At 48.9% G+C, this 15,820-nt stretch overlaps 3 protein-coding genes across 3 annotated transcripts; 1 reads left to right on the top strand and 2 right to left on the bottom strand.

Moving 5' to 3' along the window:
* Positions 1-2,487: 2,487 nt before the first annotated feature.
* POJ06DRAFT_200648 (uncharacterized protein) lies at positions 2,488-5,561 on the top strand (the record flags this gene model as incomplete). Its single annotated transcript, XM_056185201.1, has 4 exons — positions 2,488-3,207; positions 3,263-3,507; positions 3,562-4,813; positions 4,875-5,561. The coding sequence occupies 4 exons, from the start codon at positions 2,488-2,490 to the stop codon at positions 5,559-5,561; spliced, it is 2,904 nt and encodes a 967-aa protein (XP_056041672.1).
* A 121-nt stretch (positions 5,562-5,682) lies between these two features.
* Positions 5,683-7,686, bottom strand: POJ06DRAFT_147344 (ATP-NAD kinase-like domain-containing protein). The gene is made up of 4 exons (XM_056184614.1): positions 7,457-7,686; positions 7,341-7,397; positions 6,738-7,277; positions 5,683-6,689 (listed from the first exon to the last, which is right to left on the bottom strand). The coding sequence occupies exons 1-4, from the start codon at positions 7,551-7,553 to the stop codon at positions 5,899-5,901; spliced, it is 1,485 nt and encodes a 494-aa protein (XP_056041671.1). The 5' UTR covers positions 7,554-7,686; the 3' UTR covers positions 5,683-5,898.
* Positions 7,687-8,938: 1,252 nt separating this feature from the next.
* On the bottom strand, positions 8,939-14,748 carry POJ06DRAFT_200982 (1,3-beta-glucan synthase component-domain-containing protein; the record flags this gene model as incomplete). Its single annotated transcript, XM_056185218.1, has 3 exons — positions 8,939-12,091; positions 12,144-14,368; positions 14,421-14,748. The coding sequence occupies 3 exons, from the start codon at positions 14,746-14,748 to the stop codon at positions 8,939-8,941; spliced, it is 5,706 nt and encodes a 1,901-aa protein (XP_056041670.1).
* Positions 14,749-15,820: the final 1,072 nt, after the last annotated feature.

The following is a 15,820-nucleotide window of genomic DNA, read 5'->3' as shown; positions in this document are numbered from 1 at the left end:
GTTGAAGAATTGGCTTCGTTAGACGGCGGTAAATGTGACAGTGACTGACTGCGGCTCGTTCTCAGGGGCATAATGGCGATGCAGAAAGTCTCTCAATTGAGCAATGAGAAATGACGCTGCCACGTCGTCCTCAAGCTCCTGCTTTAAGAGTTCACATTTGCCCCGGAGCCGCAGGATCACGAGGCCAACAAGGGATAGGCGAAAGCAGAGCAGCTCTACAACGGAACAAGCGACGGGAAACGATAGGAGTTAAGACATGGAAAGTGTTGCAGAAAAATTATGGATAGGAGTTAAGATAGTAGAAAATGACGTGCAGGCACAAAGGATATCTTAAGGTCAACCAACTCGAAGGGAAGAAGGTCAAGCAAGCTGAGCGTCGGTGGTTTCTAAGTCTTTGGCACAAAATCCCAAAAAGCATCCGGCCAAACTTCCACTCATAGTTTATTGGGCCTCTCTGTGGTACCCTCAGTTCGGTACTGCATCTGTGGTGGACCAGGGACAGCGAGTGCACATTACCAGCCTATCTGGACGGCTCTTTTGGCTTGCTTTGTGGATATACGTGGTTTCGAGCTGTGTCGTATGGAAATATTTCCACACCCATGACTTCGGCGCCATGGGCGTATTTCGAATAACAGTGGAGCGAGAAAGAGAGCTCTCAGCATCATTCGCAAGGACTTGCGAAGCAGATTCACCAGGAGTAAAATCCGATGCAGATTCGCCAAGAGTAATAATATCCGATTCAGATCCGCCGGGAGTTATAATAACATCTGAAATCTCACTCCTTTGGCTCTCATCAAGGCGACGACGAGAACGAGCAGGTAAACCTTCGTCAGAGTCACCTCCACTATCGGTACCCAAATTCATGGCATAATAATCCAGGCGTTTCGCTCTAGAAGGGCGTTGCATATCAGAATTGGAATCCATTATTCAAACCTTACGAGATATGAGAGATAATCGACTGAGGAGTATGTGTAGCAATTAATTTTTAATCAGAGGTGTAAACGGGTCGAAGAGTCGCAGTTGGCGCGCTGAAAAACAGTCTGCGGCTGAGGTAAATGGAACTTCGGCGGATATCCTATCCGCCAAATCCGCCTAGTACTGCTAGTGACGGAGACTAATATTTGGAAGAATCTCGTCTCAAATCCAGGATGAGTGCAGAGCTCGGCGGCAGACAGATCTGAGTTACGGGTCAGTTCTTGCGGGTATTGTACTTCGAGCGATAGAGGTAGATGTTTAATAAACTAGATTCACCTTGGAAATTGCTTGGGATTACGATGAGTATTTATGAATTAATAATTGTATTATACATGACATGTCTATCTTACAATATCCTCCACAAGCGTCGAGCTCTTCCATGCTATCCAGTCTTACCAGCCTTGAGAACAGTTGACAGTGATTGATTGTTGACTGAAGTCATATTATTCATCGCCCCAGGGCTCATAACCTGGAAACATATTTGACAGTTTGACATATATGCACAGTGGAAGTTGAACTTACGCAGTGTTGCTTGGATCCCCAGAATCATTGGCTTTAAAATCTGAGGTCCAAACGGAATTGTCTTTACTGCAGCTTAAGGGTGCCTCGCCCGAAGTACTGATCCGGATATGATTCCATGCTCCCGAATGTAATAGGATAGGATCCAATCCGCCCAGAAGTACACTAGCACACCGCAATCGTGATCGTTCAGCTGCTGCACGACGAGGCGACCCCGCTCCTCAATCTTGCGAAGTATCGCCGGACACTGAAGACGTATAGTTAGGCCAACGCAGTAGAGTAAGGGTTAAATCGCTCCCTTCTGAGATGGCGTCGGTCTCGTTAGACCAGCGAACCAAGCTGCCAAAGAAAACGATTCCCGCCCAGGCCGAGGATGACGACTAGCGTGTAGTGCTGATTCCTAAACGACTATTGGCCCGGATCATCAGATAATAGTGATTTTTTTATTATGCAAACCGAACGCTCCTTTTAATAATTGTAACAGATCGTCATGAGACGCAATTATATCGTATTCGTAGTGATTTAGTATGCACCTAAGGCTAAATTTTGACCCAAATGCGAAACTCGTAATCTTAAACTAGAAGCACATCCTAATATTGTCAGATCCAATGCGACGAATGGTTAGTTAAAATGCAAATCTTTACTTCTTAAAGATTAGCTACAGAGAAAATACAGTCATTCACTGGAGAGGGGTATCGGGTCTGGTAGGCGTTGAGCATGTACATAAATAGTCCTCGTCAATACCCCTTGGAGACGCAACGAAGGTTGAATAACCATCTTGCGGAGCTCCTCCAATCTCTTCATCTTTGACAATAGCATCCACATTTTCTCATATTGTGGCAGCTTGAGGAAAAAAAAGTTAGGATGCGTTGGGACTCCCTAACCCTGTAATTAGAGTTCCGTTTCAATATCCAAATGATTCCAATGAGCGGCTCGTATCATCGTATCATTTTTGGTCGTTAACAGCGGGAGATAACGACGGAAGGGCAACAAATGGCAAATAGAAACGAATTGGTAGCTAGAGATGAGTCGTATGGCTCATCTTCAGAGGAGGAAGAGGATGACCGAACTGTGGAGGTGGAAGCGGGATATACTGAGGTAGATGACGATGAATCGTCGTCGTCCGGGGAGCAGGCAAACGAGGTCGATGAGGAAGTCGACGAGGAAGATGATGATGGCGAAGAGGAGGAAGACGAGGACGATGACGATGATGACGACGAGGATGAGCCACGACTGAAATATACGCGAATTGTGGATCTTCCACCCACACTGTTCTCGTCGGACCCATTGTCGGCGTTTTTGGCACATGAGCAGTTTCTCGTATTTGCGACACATGGTGGAACATTACATATCACTACTCCGGATCTTAAGCCCATTCGAACATATCGTGCCCATTCAGCATCAATCCTTTCGTTATCCACGGATGGAACAGTGATTGCGTCGGCGTCGCTTGATGGTCGGGTAGTGATAGCATCAGTTACAGACGCGAAGGATATTTCAGCCTCAGACTTCTTGCGACCAGTGCATGCTGTTTCTCTTGACCCAGGATTTCAAGCGACGAGGACATTTGTGTCTGGTGGAACAGCCTGCAGTTTAATTATGTCGGAAAAGGGTTGGCTAGGGAGACAGTCGGACACATCTCTCTTCCACGGCGAGGGCCCTATCGATGCAACAGATTGGACGGGAGACATTATCCTTGCCATGAATGATTCTGTAAGTCATAATTTCCCGTGCAATTAGTACGTGGGCGTTGGCTGATTTGATCTAGGGAATTCATTTGTATCATGCGCCCACCAGGTCCCGAATATCCAGAATAGCCTTGCCGAAAGACGCGCCGCGAGCGGACCTATACAGACCCCGGATATCCTGGATATCGCCGTCTAGGTTCTTAGTTGGTTGGGCGTACTCGATCTGGATTATTAAGGTAATCAAGACGGGCGAGACGAAGGATTCAAAGGACAACAATTCATTGTTGCCAATCGTCAGCGAGCGCAAGTCCGAAGTCGAGACAATGTAAACTATCCGATTTGGGATTACCAAATACAAACGTGCTAACGTGGTATGCAGTCTGAGCATCGATGGTCTTGTTTCCGGCGTTCTCCGGTACGACGACGAATCGCTTCTAATATTGACCTATAATCCTCCTCCATCTCCGACGGAAGACACTCCTAGACCGCTGGCTCTCACACCAGAGATTCGTCTCGTCTCGCCTACAAGTGGTGAGGAATTTTCAGCAGACCAGTTGTCTCTTCGTGGATATGAGCGCCTCGGCGCTAACGACTATCATCTCGGCGTCTGGAACGGCACGAAGTCTCTCGATCGAAAGTTCTACGTTTTATCGGCACGTGATGGTGTAATTGCTACTGAGCGCGACGAGAACGACAAATTTGATTGGCTGATAGAAAAGAAGAAATACGAGGAGGCATGGGAGATGAGCCAGACTTTAGTTGACGATGCGCGCAGACGAGATATTGGCATTCGATGGGTCGAGTCGCTAATTGACGCCGAAAATTGGCGAGAGGCTGGTGCGGTGCTAAAGAGAGTGCTTGGCGCTACACCAGTTCCGCCGGCATCGGACACTGATGAGGAAGAATCCGATCTTGAAAAGTCGCTAAGAGAAGAATGGGAGCGGTGGGCGTGGGTTTTCGTTACGGGTGGTCGTGTCGCCGATATCGCGAGCTATCTCCCTGTTTCATCGCCGGAGTTGTCAAGTGTTATTTATGAGATGGTGCTCGGCTATTATCTAACAAACGACAAGGAGCAGTTGTACAAGTTTCTGGATAAATGGCCGATTGAGATATTCGACGCGAAGAGCATCATTGTTCTGATGGAGAACAAGCTCAAGGAGGAAGACGATCGGAAGCTACGACAAAACATCGCAAAATTGTACGTTTCAATCGGAAATCCCAACGCAGCGATCCTTCACCTCCTGCACATTCAAGACCCCGCTGCCATCGAACTTATTCGCGATCAACATTTGCTACTTTCGATGCTTCCATCTATTCCAGAGATACTCACAATCAATCTCACATTCGAAGAGTTGGAGTCTGCTCCCGTTTCCATCATTCGCGAAAAGTCTGCAGAGGCGGTTGACCTTGTCGTTGAAGGGCGGCTAGAGCTGTTACCCGAGAAAGTTGTCGAGCAAGTCATGAAATCTGGAATGGAGGTGATGGCGTTTTTGTACTTGGAGCGCTTGAAGGAGATTGATGGCTTTGCAGCTCAAGGGTTTGCGGACCTGCAGGTTAATTTGTACGCGGAATACGATCGATCGAAATTATTGGATTTCCTGAAGAAAAGCAATAGCTATAATCTTGAAAAAGTCAGTAATCAATATTTATTTATGTTATTTCATATGTATTCGAGCGCTAACATCTTCATAGGCATCCGAGATCTGCGAGAGACGGGAATATATCCCCGAATTAGTGTATATTCTCGGCAAAACCGGCGAAAACAAGAAAGCGTTAATGCTCACCATCAACAAACTGCAGGACGTCGACCAAGCCATCACATTCGCTAAATCGCAAGATGACAAGGATTTATGGACGGATTTACTTGATTACAGCATGGATAAGCCCAAGTTTATCCGCGCTTTGCTGGAGCAAGCTGGCACGGCAATTGATCCTATCACCCTCGTACGACGAATTAGCGAGGGCATGCAGATTGAAGGACTAAAGCCTGCGTTGCAGCGAATTCTGCATGAGTACGAGCTCACATTGTCGATTGCGCATGGGGCGGCTATGATTCTTAATGGCGAGGTCGAAGGATATTCTGAGAAATTGCGTCGTGGTCGAGCGCGTGGCGTGAAGTTTGAAATTGAGGGCCTGGAGCAATTCAAGTTGTCGGATACTCTTATTCAGTTTTCATGTGGCCATGTGTTCTCCGAGCGGGGGTTGCTGAGTAAGAGCTCGTCAGCAAGCGACGATGAAGATGTTTGGCTGGGTGGCGGTATGCCGACAGCGATCAAGTCTGTTGCTCAAAAAGTAACCCATTTGGCGTTTATTCGGGAAAAGCTGAGATCGAAGGAATGTCCTACATGCGTAGAGGAGCGCGCAAAGAGCAGGTTATGACCGTCAAATGGAGCATTTGTTATGTGTGTATATTTAGAATTAGGAATATATAGTGGCATTGTGGTCTTCGGTGTCTCGTTTTGTGGGTTGTAATATGACTAGTTGTAGTTATTGAATAATATTAGTAAATAATAATTCATTAGATTTTGTTAGGATAGGTGCCATCAGGTAAGCGTCTCGCCGTAAAACGGCTTACCACCAGTTAGACTAGCACCGGTATGAGCACTGCTAGGCAGTCAAAGATCTGTCATAAATTCAGTTTAATTAATTAATTAGAATGATTCAACAGCCCATGCAGAAACATAGAACGGATTACCCATCCAAAAAAGTGACAACTCTAAATCCCTATACCCGGCGCCTGAAACTGTCCTGTCCTTGACAGCACCGTTCCGAGTCCAGGATGCAACTCTACCTGAAAGGGAGTGAAATTAAAGCTCTCGCCGTCAATGCTGATATACCCCGAGTGCGCTTTCGGTTCAATCCGATACGCATCGACTTTATAATAATGCAGGTACTTCGAATCGAAATGTTTCCCTTCCGCCACTCCGAGCAGGATTGACAAGATTTCCTTTTTAGGTATCGACGAGTCGATTAAGATCATGTCCATGTATCCGTCGTGCGGGAGTGCCGCCGGGAAGAAGAGCGCGTCAGAAGACACCCATGGCATTTTGCCGACGTAGAAGACTGCCAGAGAAGAAGTGTCAATGGATTTCCAGTCTTCCGGGATCGGATCGTGAACAGTGCCATATTTCAAGTCAGGGAGTTGAGTGCGTTCGAACGTGGACGTATGTGCTTTGTTCTTGTGTTCGTGATATGCTTGTCTAACCTGAGTTCGGGATTCGTGTGATATTCGGACGGAGACTTTGCAAGGGTACTTTGCGCCAGAGAGTACGCGCATGATTAAACCGACCGTGAAACGCGACTCCCCCATCCATCGCATATTTTCCGTGCCGAGGTCACAGTCGGCGATCATGCCCAGTGCTTGAGATAGGAACGTGATATATCGCTTGTTGTCCTGCGTGAGCGCGCAGAGATCTACGGGGATTGGAATGCCCTTGACTACACTTAACGTCGCAAACTGCAAATCATTCGATCCGACCAGATTGACACAAAGCGCGTTACCAGAGCCTGTCTTGTCAGCACCCTATTCTTCAACCTCCAATACAAAGGACTTACCGCACGGAAGTTGACACACAGGGATCTTAAACGCTGCAGCAACATTTGGCCTTTTCGACAGGCCATTAAAGACCTCATGTGGAATTCCATCACCCGAGCAACACACAATGGCATCATAATTCCGCTCTAGCCCCTCCATATTCTCGATAATTTCTGCCGCATGCCCTTTATATTTCGTCTCAATTTCCTCCACACGACACCTAGCGGCCGCAAGAATAGGAGCACTGTATTTTTTATACCGCGTCAGGGCCGCACCTTGTCCACCAAACGGATTAATCAGTACCAGTAGCCGTTTATTCCTAATCGTGTTTCGGTAGGACGTATTCAACAGATTCTCAATCCATGCGTCGCATGCGCGTTCGTTCTGCGCGTCAATGAGGAACGAGACACGGTCGAGGGTGGCCTTCTTCTCGTCCTTGACCTTGCAATAGTCGATTGTTAGTATTGGCGGGTGATTTTCGAGCGTGGATGGAAGCAATTCCGCCCATAGGACGTTGAAGTAGACAATTGAGTTCTGCTGCAATATGTCTGTTGATGACGCTATCTCGGACAACTATTAGCTTGATCCACTAACCGAGGATATTTGAAGTGCAGGATGCTTACCGGACACACATGAAATCGAGGAGAAACAGCCTAATGATGGCTGGTTGCCGTACGTTTCTAGACATTAATAATGTCAGCTATGCAATCTCGTTAGTTGCTATAATCGGCGTGCGTACGAGCATGATCGATCAGTAAAAACCCGTCTTCGAGGACTAATCGCACGCGTACTCTGTCTGCCTGGGTATAACCTATGATCGAATTCGGCAGCGGCATCTTTCGCGCCGCCTTGCTTGTTCGCTTGCTTGCTTGCAAGTGAAAAGCAGACAAATATAAATTATTTATCTAGCGGAACCGGATATTGCTAAAACCTAGCGATGCGCGACAATCACCGAAGTCTGGCCAGGAGGGACTGCGGGAACTTAGAGAGTTGCGCGTCCGAACCCACAGGACGCATGTTCGCAGGCGCTAATCCTAACTTAGCCTAGCTTCTGGATAAGGTTTCCATTTCACTGTGATCACGAGCACAAATACGGTTAACTTAAAGTAATTTTTTTGTTGGAAACGTCCTAGTGTTCGCATGGGGTTATATCGCTGTGTATAAAATGCAACCAATGTAGAAATGCGCGATAGTACAACCGGTTAATGAATAATGCATGTATGGTAAGGATCTCGACGAGGTTTAGTATCCGAAAATCGAAGAAATGTCTGCGGATTAGGGTTGCCTGCTTAAGATATCCACGATGCGCAAAACCTCAACAAGCAGTTGACTTAACTATTAGAATCCCCAAAAACGCAGTTATGCTGGCAGGCGCTGATAATCACTCATGTCTATTTACAATCACCCGCGGCATTCTATGTCATCTTCTATTGCTATAGGCACTCCCATTTCTTGTATGCTTGAGAAAGCAACAACACCGCTACATTAATCATGCGTTGGTTGGCTGTCAGCAGCGGATTTGGCTCACAAATACGAATGTTAGTAACCATATACATTAACACAAAACAAAAAAAACAAAATTCAATACATCTAATACACTTTCTTATCATTCACTCATTCCGACACAAAAAGGAGAACAATAACCATCACAAAAATAAAAATCAGACAAAAACGCAAAATTGTTCTTTATCTTACTCCCGCCTGCCGCCGCCGCTGCCGCCGTGTAGACTTTACTTGTTTCCATCCATCCATGAATTTCCAACCCGAGCCGGTGTACATACCATTTCCCAATCATTCTCATATCATAACATTTAATACATTTTATATAACCGTCATGAATGAATGTAACAAATAACAGCAAGAAAAAAAAACTAAAAAATACAACGATAATGTACGACTATTTACTGCTTTCTACCCCTGTCTATGTGACACTAATGCGTTGTCCGAGTGGCGTTCCGCAAATACGATCTTACGCGCTGACCGATGCAGAAGCAGCCGTTGATGAATGGTGAGCAGCTTCGGATGCACTCGAGAACGACGCCAATATTGACGATGGCGCATTTGGACCCCTACTTTGGTCAGTACATAGTCAACATTAAAACGACCACCAATTTAAAAGCTTACGTGTCGTTGTGATCCTGTCCGGTAGGTTGCACCAATCCAGAAAACGTTGACGGCAAAGAACTCGCGAAATCATCAGGGATATATTTGCCTGTTCCCGTTAGCATTTCTCCTTCCGCATTTCAAAAACAGTATACGAACCAGCAACAATCGGCGCGACAATCAACGCCAGAAAGACAATTAAGAGCACAAAGTACAACGTCGCGTATTTTCGCACCATGCGTTTTCTCAATCTCGTCTGCTTCATCGAGAAAATCGGAGGACGGATCTGGCGAGACGGACGGAGCCAGAACAGCATCATTGAGTGCCACTTGTCGACGAACGGCAGAAGGAGTGCCGGTACCTGGAAAAACAGCAAAATATGACCAAGAATGAAATCCGAAGCGAACATGGATAACTCGACGATCTTGCAGACGTACTCGCGCGATGGCTGAGTCAGCGCCATCCAGCCCATACCCGTACCGTACCATTTGCCGGACCACCACGCGCGGTTAGCGTGGTCGTGTTTGAACTCACGAGTGAGCACAAGGACTGTGAGGCACTTGAAGATAAATCGCTGCAAAGACATGGCGGCGATGATGCCAAGCAAGGCCTTGTTGAACTCCCATCCTTGCAAGAGCCACATGACCTCGAAGAATACAATCTGGATTATGACAGCGATACCGTGCGCAATGCCGGCAATGACCGCAGACGTCTGCTTGCAGCACAAAGACAAGATCGGACCGGCGCAGCACGCCAGACCGAATAATACAGCAAGCACACCGGCGTTAATAACGATGGGGCCAACCGTGACAATCGCAAGGCGCAGAACCGAGTTGACCTCGGACCCGTTTTTCACACCAGTCTGCGCGTTGATAAACCAGTACGGAATTATAGCTGCGACGGCAGCGATCAACGGGCCGACAATCTCGGAGAAGAAAACGTTCGTGAAATGCGCGCGCGGGACATCGCTTATCGAAGCCTCGGATTCGTCGCCAAGAGTCTTGCGCTTGTATCCAGTAATGCGGGTTCGACTCAGTCGGCAGTAACCAATCCATGAGTTCTTGTGCCACTTGGTGTTTCCGCGCGACAACCAGCGGATAAAGTCTCGATAGTCAATGAAGAAATCGGTCCAGGCAAATTGGTGCGGGTTGTACAAGAACGGCGACTCGCAAAGCGCAAACAGCGAGAACCAGAACCAAATCAGGGCCGCGTTCCAGATAGTCAGCGTAGCAAAGAGCAACATCAGGAACGACCGAGCACCAAAGTAGATCGACGGGCCGGCGAATCGGGAATATAATACCGAGAACGGGATACGCGTGAATGCGAACCCACGACCAGTACCAATATACCTGGCGCCACCAAACGACAAGTCGGTAAGTAACGAGTGAGCATAAATCTGGCAGACAAAGACCTCGAACATCGGCGACGTAGACAAGAAATGCTTAGCGAAACGCTTAGCCGCGTGCCAGACACCACGTTCCATGACTTCCTGGACGATCAAGGGAACAAACGAGATGAAGAAGACAATAAAAATCGAGAGAATACAGTGCTGGACCCAGTTGACGACAGGGACTGTGTTGTAACAACCGATCGGCACCAGGGGATCCGTGATCGGCTGGAACTTGTTGTAGTAACAAGGTATAGTCTCATGAGCGAGCGAGCCAATATTCAAGAGCACTAACATGAAGAACTGGACAGACAAGATGATGAACAAGTTGTTGATATGGAAACCGGGATGTGCAAAGTAGAACGACAAGAATCGATCAAGCGGAAGCTGCGTTCCCAGATAATAGTATTCGCGCGAAAGCATCTGTTCACCCATACCGGTACCGATCTTGGTCGTGAAATTGAGAATCGAGCCAAATCCAAGGTCACGGCCCTTGCCGCATTGGTAGTACTCGCAATGCTTGATACGACCGCCACGAACCAGCGCGTTCATTCCGGCATAGATATCCTCGTTCAGGTGGAGACCCTTCTGGGCCTTGGACACACCACCTCGGGTAGTCATGAAAATCGCGTTCAAGAAGTCAGGATGTCCGTAGTGCAACTTTCCACCAATCTGTGCAAGCGTACGAGCAAACAAAGTACCGAAAGTCTGTTCCTTGCCAGCAGCAACGTCACCGAGCACACCAATGTTCTCCGAGAAAATGTATTCCCGCGCTCCCAGAATGGCAACTGGATAAGTCGTCTCGGCTTGGACACCAGGAGTATACGGGTTCACGCTCTCAACTGTCATCTCTTCAAATTCGGCAAGGACAGATCGGATCTTGAGACACTCCTCGAGATAATTGTCCTGATTGGCATCAATCAATTGGATGTATTCTCCACGGTAGAAAATGAGCGCATGGTTCTGGTTATCACTCTTGCCGTCGCCCAGAATTGGGTTACCAGATAACTGAACACGGAACTTTGGTCGACGCTTGCCGTTTTCCATGATTTCACAATGTCCGTCAATCAGGGCCGAGAAAATGCGAGGCTCCTCACCCTCGTTCAAAGGCGGCTCCTCGTCGAGATAAGCAATTTGAAGATCAGGATACGCGCGAAGCAAGAACTCGGTGTTCTCCATCTCGTCCGGCTTGAACTTGGACAAACGTTGCATCGACACCAAGAACTTAAACTTTCGACGAGCCATGCGCTCGAGCTCCCGCTCAAGTTTGTCTGTGTTGCCGCCAAACATTTGGACAACCTCGGGGTTCTCGACACGGTAGAGCAACTTGATCGCGCGAGAGTAGTTCATGAAACCAGAGATGGTACGGTACAGGGTCTGGTATCGGAGTGAAGCCCAGATACGAGTGCGGAGCGTGTATTCAGGAGCGGCAGTCTTGAAACCGATGCAGTAGAACGGCAAGTCGTCGATCTTCGACTTGACAGTGCCCTCGTCCTTCTCAAAGTTCATGGAACCGTTGTAGTTGCCCGTCTCCTCAGCCAAAATCTTAGTGTCCTTGACGAAGCAGTCCCATTCGGTTGGGTGCAAATGCTTGAGGTACTCGAGAAGGGTGACCCGAGCAAACTGGTCATCCTCGCGAATGATCTCACGCAGAGACAACAAGATCTTCTCGGAATAGTGAGGAACCATAACCGTGAACGTCGGCATGTTATCAACTGGAAGAGGTTCAGGGATCGGAGTCGATAGTGATTGGGCAAAGAACGAGATACGGCGCTCGGCCTCTGAGCCAGCCGGGAAGAACTCAGCCTTGAACGAGTGATCTTCCTGCGCGACGAAGAAAGTAGGTGCACGGAGAGTGCGCTTTCCTTCTTGCTCCGATGGGACCTTGTGCTTGTCAGTTGGGGTCAATGACTATCGTCTGAACTATTCGACTAACCTGATGGTACAACAACTTCTGCACATGGTCGATGGCCAGTAAATGCTCGCGATACATTGAAATGACAATGGCATTCCAGATCTGGGAAATCAAAACCTTGGGCTTGTATTTGACCTCCATGTCCGTCGTAGCAAGAACCTTGGAGTAAATGCGCTTTGGCAGGCGCGAGAAGATGTTTCTCCAGGGAGTTAAGATCGAGACACCAAGGTAGAACGAGCGAGCGACCGAGAAGATCGCATTCCAGATGATGTACCACATGTATGTGTCAAGGAAGAAGAGTACGAGATCGGTCACGTACATCATGATCAAGACGATGCGCGCTTGCTGACGGCAAAGAACGTTGCCAAAGTACGTCTCTCCGACACAACGATCTATCGTGAGAATAGACAAAATTCGAATAGGATCACGGAGGGAGAGAGTCAAGAACCAGTACGACTCGACGTATTTGGCGGCAAACACACCGACCCAGAGACCGTACGACATCCACATGTCGTTACCTTTCAACCTAGGAAAGCTTGCGGTAAATGTCTGGTTCGCGACGTAGCGACGGTTGTTCTTAGCCCTGAAATTGCCAAAGAGCGAACCGAGCGGCATGACCGCGAAGTAGAGCACTGTTACGAGTGCGATGAAGAACTGAACAATACCGAGAATTTGGGCCCCACGGTTGTGTTCGTCCAGCTTGATGAAACCAAAGATATACACAGATGGGGCGAAGTTGACGATGAATATCACGATCAGAATCATGAGACGGCGAGTTAAGTGCTGGGCACCGGCCCACTTGCGAGGAACAAAGGCCCACTCCGCGAGAGTAGCAATAATATTGATCAAGGACGCGACGGCGCCACCAAGAGCGACGGACGACCAACGAGACTGGGGCGTGGGCTGATTGTTGAGCATCTGATTATAGTTCTTGGTGTAGAGAGTCGGCGAGTTGTATGCGGTGTAGAACCAGAAGACGCAAATATGGATAACCCAAATTCGATTGAAGTTGACGGCCAAGTGGAACCATGAACGAGTCTCCTTGTAAGTCTTGAAGAAAACTTTCTTCCACTCGACATCCCGAAGGTGCGGGTAACGCTCTGCAGCCGGAATATCAACAAGACGGCTGCCGTCTTCGAGGACAATACGCTCGATACCCTCAGGATACCAGAACAGCTGGTTGATATCGTCATAGCCAATGACCTTGTTGTGGTCGCGCTCGCGACGGACGTACTTGCCGTTGATGATTTCGTAACCTTGGTCACGGATGAACAAGTAAACTGGCGTGATGACGTTCTTTAAGAAGTCGCCCTCCTCGAGCGGTTCGACCCGGTTCTGGCACTCGGGAGACTGCAAGTAGTCATCTGCGCATCGGAAGATGAAGCACAAGCACTCTGGGCAGAAGCGGACCTGGTTAGCTTCCCCCCAGCAGAGCAAGTACAGTGCAACCTGGCGTGCCCGGTCGTGCTGGGACATCTGGTTCATGCGAGTCTTCCATCGGTACTCGGCAGCCTCGAGACTGTTGTCGCCGTCGAGCTCCTCGAGAGTCTGTTCCGGGTTGTCGACGGGAAGGACCTGAGGAGTTTTCTGGTTCTTCTTCTTGAACATCTTGGACTTTGACTTCTTTGTGTGCTTTCCGATCGTCATGTTGCGGAATCCAACCTCATCGTCAAGATCAAGATGGGCCGCGAAGTACCATTTTCTGTAGTTTGCGTTGTCGCCACCGATGTAGTCTGCGTGGAGGGACAGGAGCGCCTGGTTGGGAGTCATACGGGATGCACGAGAGTCGAGCAAGACCATGAAGTGGTCGAACATGTTTCGCATAGAGTCACGCTGGAATCCGAACTTGTTGGTAAGGTCAATGAAGATGTCTTCGATCTCTTCCTTGGACAGCGGGATCTGATTGTCAGACGTCCAAGTCGGATACGGCTCGCGCGACAGGATCGCGCCGCCATTGGGTAAGGCATTCTGGTAGTCGAGTCCATAGACAGGAGTCGACGCTCCAGACGATCGGTTGCCATTGAACGAAACCTGAGATGACGACGGTCTGTAGGCGCGATTGCGGCCAGCAACGGGTGGAGCCTGGAATCGCTCGTCACCGCGTCCGTAGTAGTCCATCTCGGCGGCCCGGGCCATGTCGGATCTCATGGTGAAATCCGAGAAAGTCTCGGATTCGCCGTCAGAGTCGCGCCCACGGCGCTTTCCCTTGCGGGCTTCATACGGGATCTGTGAAGCAACGGGCGCGTCTATTGGCTGTCAGTCAATAGAAGTCGCAATCCTCTAGCCTGGGGATCTCACCATAGATGTCGGCAGGACTGGCCGGGTAGGCATCGGCGGGATATTCGCCAGTATACTCGCCGGCATACTGCTCGCCGTAGTATTCACCTTGACCTTCGCTCGGATAATAACCATGCTGCTGGTACTGGGCATCGGTGTAATTTGGGTCCTCAGGGTCGTAGTATTGGCCGTCAGCGTAACCGGCTTGGTCGTATCCGTTCGAATACTGATCATAGTTGTCGTACGGGCCATCATAGGCTTCTTGGCCGTACTCATCATCGTAGTACTGCTGTTCGTCCTGGGGATGATGGCCGTCATGCGGCTCGTCATATTGTTGACGAGAAGTCATGCCTGTTATGTTGTCAGCCCCCTTTTTTGTATATCCGAGCGTCATCACAGAACTGACCGGGCGCGACTGCACTGGATGGGCCTCAGCAAAACGATTGATATTCAATAGAGCTCGGGAGAAGAGATGGGAGGTCGGAGTCGGATGTGGATTGCTAGAAAAGGGTAAGCAAAGAGTAGGTAACGATCTAGTATTGACAAAAGCGTGCACGAATGAGACCAACGAGCGAGCAGGCGAATATCCAATATATTGACCAAGAAGCCACCGAAGTTCTCCCAACCTAGTCGAAAGATCTCGTAAAATCCATTTGCACATTGCTGACGGCAAACAAACTCTCGCATTGACTAGCACTGCAGATATAAAAGAAAACATTGCACATACAGACACAGCGGACGAACGCGTCTGCAGTCGTCTTCAACCGGGCAAATCGACACGACACTAACTGGAGAAGGAAGAGGAGGGAGGAATGGGGGGGGGACGAGAGAATGAAAGCGAGCGAGAGTAAGACCGAGAGAAAAGAGATTAGAGCAAAACGCGAAAGGAGCAGCAATCGAGGGAAGGGCCAGTCGCAGCCAGGATAAAAATAGGCAGGGGCTTAGGTTTTTCCCGGGGATTTCTGCGCGAATGCATGACCAAGCCGAAAATGGCCGATTCTTCGTGACATGCGCCCCAGAACAGAGCCTCGACAGGAAGGGCACAACAAGAGAACAGGACGACTTACAGTGCGCCTGTTGTGGGTGTGAGTACACAGGCACAAATTTAGTGGCAGCCTTGGTGCTGGTTGCACCAGAATAATTTGGCGAGCCAGGCACAGGACCCAGGAACGGAACACGCTCAACTATGGGCATGAGGCGTTGCGTGTGAGGTTGCAACTGGATCGCACACTCAGCGAATATGCCTACGCTTTGGGCGCGTGAGTCGCGCGACGCGTGAAACTGAAATTACGGTGCCCCACGGCGCTATACCTAATACGGCCTAGATTCAGGCGCACAGACGCAGGTTCAGGTACGCGCTAGGTCTGATCGGGCCACAATCTGCCCGATCAGGCTGGTAGCAGTAAACGCGCGTCTGGATT

The sequence above is a fragment of the Lipomyces tetrasporus genome (assembly GCF_029532465.1).
Source record: "Lipomyces tetrasporus strain NRRL Y-64009 chromosome Unknown POJ06scaffold_9, whole genome shotgun sequence".
Lineage (NCBI taxonomy): Eukaryota > Fungi > Ascomycota > Lipomycetes > Lipomycetales > Lipomycetaceae > Lipomyces > Lipomyces tetrasporus.
This window is presented reverse-complemented; position numbering and strand designations above follow the sequence as displayed.